Source organism: Ruditapes philippinarum, unplaced genomic scaffold (assembly GCF_026571515.1).
Source record: "Ruditapes philippinarum isolate M1 unplaced genomic scaffold, ASM2657151v2 ctg226_1_1_1_1, whole genome shotgun sequence".
Classification (NCBI taxonomy): domain Eukaryota; kingdom Metazoa; phylum Mollusca; class Bivalvia; order Venerida; family Veneridae; genus Ruditapes; species Ruditapes philippinarum.
The window spans coordinates 226,105-232,791 of NW_026856455.1; the positions used below are offsets into that span (position 1 = coordinate 226,105).

The window sequence follows — 6,687 nt, forward strand, 5'->3', positions numbered from 1 at the left end:
GAAATTTAAACAGTTTAATAAAAGGCGTCGTACACATATTGTTAGAATAACATACAGTAAGATATTTTAAAAGTTTTCAAATATTGTTCTAATTAACCAAAGATTGTTATCCTCGGAAGTTATAATTATCATTGCAATATTCTTGTAAAGATGTGACAACCTTATAGAATATGATAACGGAAGTCACAATCGTATAGTGTAAACTTCTATCAATTATCAAGCTTTTTATACATTTGACCATTGAATCTATAAGCGTCTTTCGTCTTGGACATGATATAAAACAGTGATAACAACTTATTTTATTATATGAACCGGTGCACAATAATGTAAAATTAAAACTTAAGTTCAAAACGTTTATTACATAAAGCATGTAAACACAACTATTAATGCAAAATACAATATAACATTTTAACAAAGAGCACAGAAATTATAAAATCATGTGAGGTCACAGTGAAGGCGTGTGTTTTCATGACTTTATTTAAAGCGACAACATAAAACATCTTAATTATAAAGACTGAAAATTGTATTTCAGTATTTCATTAAACAAACAAATGATATTCTTATCGTTCAGAATGTTACTTTTAATTGCCTTTTTTTATGTCAACCATAACTTGATAATTTCAAATTAAACACGGCCTTTTGATTTACCAATGTACAAAGCTTAAATGACATATGCAAAACAATTGAATAAAGGTTGAATGAAAATAATGCAAGAATACTGCAAATTTACTGAAATATGGACCATTAACTATTTTATCAGTTACATATGTTTACAAAACGCCACTTTGAACAGACTATAGTGTATAAGATCCTACGAGTTTCGCAAGAGTTATCTCATTCCGTTTCACAAGAGTTACCCTTCTGTTGCTTCCTTGACCTTTATTTCATGTATTTCTTATTATATGCTATAATAACTATAGCAAATTGTCACAATGAAACACCTGTATTTCCTATAAAGAAATCATTTTAAATTGGCTAATAATTAATAAAAGATTTACTTCTTGTAAGTCTCTTAAATAGGATCACAGTGACCCCCACCCCTCCCCTACCTCACTTTCGGTGTCTCAATTCTGAACTCTACTTTTTTCTTCTTCTTTTTTCTCCCATGTCGAGAAATTAGTTAAATTTGATATAGGCATCTTACACGTCATACGTAGTAGGTATTTATAATCTACTTGTAAATATATGGAAGGAATTAAGTGCAGGTACAATAAACTGTATTTACAAAAACTATTTTATGTTGTTATTAATATATATACGTTACGTTTATACAGGAGAGAGTTTCATATAAGCGTTAAGCTTTCATCTCAATCCTGAATGAAATTGATATTTTTAGACAAAAGTTAAAAAATATTACACTGTATATATATTGATACGTTTTTACAGGAAAGAGTTTCATATAAGCTTTAAGCTTTCATCTCAATCCTGAATGAAATTGATATTTTTAGACAAAAGTTAAAAAATATTACACTATATATATATTGATACGTTTTTACAGGAAAGAGTTTCATATAAGCTTTAAGCTTTCATCTCAATCCTGAATGAAATTGATATTTTTAGACAAAAGTTAAAAAATATTACACTATATATATATTGATACGTTTTTACAGGAAAGAGTTTCATATAAGCTTTAAGCTTTCATCTCAATCCTGAATGAAATTGATATTTTTAGACAAAAGTTAAAAAATATTACACTATATATATATATATATATATTGATACGTTTTTTTACAGGAAAGAGTTTCATATAAGCTTTAATCCTGAATGAAATTGATATTTTTAGACAAAAGTTAAAAAATATTACACTATATATATATATATTGGAGAGAGTTTCATATAAACTTTAAGCTTTCATCTCAATCCTGAATGAAATTGATATTTTTTGACAAAAGTTTAAAAATATTATACTATATTATGAAGAATACATGTTCTGTTCAAAGCAAGTATCATGGAATACGGCAACGGCTTACTTCACCACAGTCATTAATGAAGTAAGCAATTATCGTATTCCATGATAAAACAAGTTAAAATCATTCATCTGTTCTTGAATGTTTCCAGAGCTCACTGTGACAACAATTGTGAAATTTTAACGCTCTAACCTGACCCACGCGGGTCAAGTTATGAAACCACCACTTTATTCTTTACAAGAAGAAAAGTTTTGTTCCTGTGACTGCCTAGTGTATTCATTTTGAGGACATTTACAGAATAATGAATGAAAAAATTAAAAACAAAGAAATTAAAATTTTGCCTGTATCTCCCTTTACAAGAATATAGAGACGAAGACTCTTTAATATATAAATGTAAATTATTCCATACTTGCATAGCATTTTTTCTAAATGTTCTTTTAACATATTTTGTATTAGCTCTAACATGTTTTATAGTTCTATTAGTAGTTATTGTAAGTGTTTATGTTTCATTTTTTGAGAACACAAGTATATCTGAAATGTAGGAAGGATTCAATCCTTCTATATATTTAAATACTAAAAATGCTGTATTATGATACGTGCATCTTTATCAAAAGTTAACAAGTTTAATTTAAGGAAACGTTTTAACTGGTTTACAAATATTATCTTTGATGTGCGTTTCTGCAAATCTATAATAGCTGTTGTAGAAATATATCATAATGTTGTTTAACAATTTGGAAAGTCTGGCAATTGTGTTCTGACAATTTTGTTAGAAATAATGTTAAATATCACTTTTATAGTTACATACATCGAAATCAAAAAAAAAATTAACTTGAAATAAATAAAGTATTAAAATGTTTCACACACGCCACGCACGCACACACGCACACACGCACACACACATACACACACACACACACACTATAATTTGCTAAACAATCTGCCAAGACTAATCTTCCTGAAATAATCATTTTGAGTATTAGAGAGAAAAAAACAAGATGTTTAAATATATGCGTATACTAAAGACTCATTTTCATTTTCTGTTGGGGACACTTTTTATCTTTATTTATATTATTAGAATTATGACAAATTTCTAATCTAAAATAAATCACATCCATATGATTATATTTGCAGAAACATGGGGTTTTATTTCTTAAAAGTTGAAATATTCCTCAAGATCCATCTTGTCATCATACGAAGATCTGTAAGATCTACCCCCAGTGTGATCAAAGCCTTTGTTGATCACAACATTAGCACTGGCTAACTCTGAATCCATCATTCTCAAAACCATCTTTGAGAATTCCATTGTCATTACGAGCTCTGTTAGATCTACCTCCATTTATGCCATGGCTGCTTTTGAAGATTCCATTACTATTAGGGGCTCTGTTTGCTCTTGCTCCACCACTATCAAAGCCGTTGTTGTGTATTCCAAACGAATTACTCCTTTCGTTGTGAACTCTGGGGATTTGTAGTGGTTGATTGTACTAAAAAGACACAAATATCATACCATGATAATAATGAATATTGTTTGAAAAAAAATTGCGTATTTGTATGGTACATAATATCATAAAATAAATGCATTTTTAATTACCCTATTTGGTACAAGATATTATAACATTTATAGATTTTAAAAGAAGAAACGGTCACAGAAAACAACCGCCATTTTCAACACTTGCTTGAAATGTTGAATTGAATTTGTCCAAGTTTTTTTCCTATGATGATACTATTGATTTCAAAACAGCCGAAACAATTAAGACAGACCTTGACGTTTAAACATGTTTACTCTGAGAAGGTTTTGTATGATATTCAAAATAATTTATATCAATCATGATAAACGCCTTGTCTGAAAAGTGACATGAAATAATATAATAACTGTTTTTGTCATAGAGTTTTATTTTTGTAATTTTCATTTGTTTTGTATTTGCATAACTATTTTTAAATATCGGGTCTGAAATATAAGTTAAGTAAACATACCGCAATATCTCGTCCGAAGAGGTCGGTGAATCCTGATTGCATCGGGTTCCATGCAAGGACTTTCGAGTTAAAATTTCCCTCGGAGTTAGTGTCTGTAACATTTAACGCATACATTTATATACTTTATATTAATCTATAGACTAAAGATGTATGATGATTACTTTGAATATTAACAAATTCGATATTAAATAAAATCAAACTGGTTCATTAGTATTTTTTGTTATATGTTATATCCAGAGTTCTAACGTTTTATATTTCATTATATTTCACTTATTTCACATTACATATAGAAGTTATGTTCCCTTTTAATATTAATACGATAATGGCTATGGTTAAGGCTTAAAGTCAGGTAAGCCTAAAACCGTATTGTTTGAAACCGGTATAGTTTGAGGCCAGGTCTGCCTCCGAATTTGTTTAGTTTAAGGCTATTGAAACAGCCTTCAAATCCGAACTGTTAGATGTAAGATAGCCTGCAAATCCGTACAGTTTGAGGTAAAGAAAACTTGCAATTTCGTGCAGTCTGAACAGACTGTTTATCATGGATAGCTAATTTTTACCTTTTAGTTTGATATAGACGAAATAAAGACTGTCCCTCATATAAAACCGTAAAACCCCATTGTACAAATTAAGACGTGTAATGCTTACATTTTGCGTAACTATTCAAAATAGTATATTTAAGGTTTATTTCTTGTTATAAAAAAAGGGAATTCTAGAAGAATAAGAAGTGTTCTGCTCAATGCACAAGGTTTATTTACCTTCTTTAATAGCTTTTGCAGTTCTGTGATAGTTTCCCCCTCCATAATTCCTTTTTCTCATACTGTCAGCAAAATAGTTCCTACAAAATGTATTAAAAATACTGTAAAAGTGCAAACAACTTTCGAATGAATGACAAATATTTTGTAACCGATGTATGTGTGTGTTTTCATAAGATATTCTCATTCAGAACATAAAACTTAGGACCAAATATGTTGACGAAAAAATTAAAAAAATAGAGGAGCATATATGATTATTATATAATCATCATTTTGATCTATTGTTAAAGTTATAACCCAATAAATTCAGTGTGGAATTTTACAGACATAAATAAAAGACGATGCGCTAAAAAAACGATTAAAAAAACTGAGCATAATTTAGCATGTAAATAAACAATCTATTGGAAATTATCAATAACATAAAAAAATGATTGAAATGTACAGTAACTGTAGATTATAATAACAGCAACAGCACATCATATTTTGTTTACATATTAAGTTTTGTATTATTGCAAAAGTTTCGTGTTTATCATTTTTAAGAAGCTAGTTTAAACCTTTGTTTTCCATGCTTTTTCTGCTTTTGTTTCCGTTTCCGAAGACACATGATATTAATTATCGCCCCGATAATAATCAACACACACAATGTTGAAATGATCGCAATGATAATATGAAATAGTCCGTCGTCTGAAAGTAAAGCAACAAACTAACACTGAAAATTCATGAAAATATGAAATGTAAATCATATGTAACACAGACAAGATGAGAGTAAAAAAATATAAATTTAACATCTGCTTAATAATAGACACGTATAAAGCAATGCACTAGTTATGTCTAAAATTATCTTGTTTTAAGTAAATTATTTCCAGATAATTTTATATTTTAAATACTTGACATACTTGCAAACTTAAAAGGTGAAATGCTACGACTTTTGACCGGAGATTGAAATAATCTCCACTAAGTGTAGAACTGCACATTAATTAATATTTTGTGTAATATCAATCATTTTAGGATAAGGCAAGGATTCTTTTTACAACATAGTGTATTTAGGTAACGAGGTACCTTAGATATATGAAACTGACACAGAATATTTTATTTTTTCATGTCCTTTCATATAATTACTTAACATGATTAATTCACAAGTAAGGAAATTCCAATTGATTTGAATCTTTTCAAAACAATCGTATTAAAAAGTCAAAATTGAAATCTTACCATCTTCTTTGTTTTGTCTGAAATACATCAATACTAATTAAACATACTGATTGACAAAAAAGTAAACAAAAAACAAAATTATTTGTCGTTTTGTTTGGTAAGGCCATAGATTGTTTAATATTGTTCAAATGATCAAATATTAAATTAATTTATGTTTACAGACTTGAAAATGAAATATGAACTTTTCAATACGAAACAAATAAGTCTAAATACTCGAACCTGCATCTTGGAACGTTATTTGAAACTTCACAGTGATAACCGCTATCGCAGCTTCCTATCAATATCAAATACAACATGCACGGGTCCATATTTTGATGTCCATCTGAAAATATTGTGATTTCTTAGTGCAAAAATTCAACATACCACATCAATAAATAAAACATTATTTATTAATTTCAAATGTTATGCGTTTAATGTAATTTTGCTGGTTTTGTTGTTGTTGTTGTAATTTTGTTTTCATACATATGCACATTTCAAATGATTTAGATATACATTCAGTTATAGAGTTAAATCAATAACGTTATGATCTCATAAACTTTAAGATTGAAGTTGACGTTTATTCTTCTTTTTCTTCATTTGTTTTGATGAAATGTCTTTGATAACTTACTAGAAGTGGCATTCACTAATTCACCGTCAAACATTATCTGTGCCCCTTGAATTAAGTCGGCAGATGCTGTAATTAGTTCAGAGGACACTTCCGTATCTTCATCGAATGCAATTACATAATCCACTATGATGCTTCCATTTCTTAAAGGAACATTTAGTTTAGTTTAGTGTAAGATCAAAATATATTTCACCTCGTGAACACCAAATGTTCATATTTCACTCGTGACTGCGCCACTCCTGAA

The 6,687-nt window shown here is 28.8% G+C and overlaps 1 protein-coding gene across 1 annotated transcript; it reads right to left on the reverse strand.

Annotated features, from left to right (window-relative positions):
* On the reverse strand, window positions 1-6,592 carry LOC132746601 (uncharacterized). The gene is made up of 7 exons (XM_060735807.1): window positions 6,447-6,592; window positions 6,059-6,161; window positions 5,840-5,856; window positions 5,185-5,314; window positions 4,634-4,713; window positions 3,879-3,970; window positions 1-3,388 (listed from the first exon to the last, which is right to left on the reverse strand). Exons 1-7 carry the CDS (start codon window positions 6,478-6,480, stop codon window positions 3,155-3,157), a joined length of 690 nt encoding a protein of 229 aa, XP_060591790.1. The 5' UTR covers window positions 6,481-6,592; the 3' UTR covers window positions 1-3,154.
* Between the last annotated feature and the right edge of the window lie 95 nt (window positions 6,593-6,687).

Coding starts and splice junctions, on each gene's coding strand:
- LOC132746601 (XM_060735807.1), bottom strand. CDS start 6,480: ATGTTTGACGGTGAATTAGTGAATGCCACTTCTA. Junction 6,162..6,446: donor ATTAGTGAATGCCACTTCTA/GTAAGTTATCAA, acceptor CAATATTTTCAG/ATGGACATCAAAATATGGAC. Junction 3,971..4,633: donor TGCAAAAGCTATTAAAGAAG/GTAAATAAACCT, acceptor TAAATGTTACAG/ACACTAACTCCGAGGGAAAT.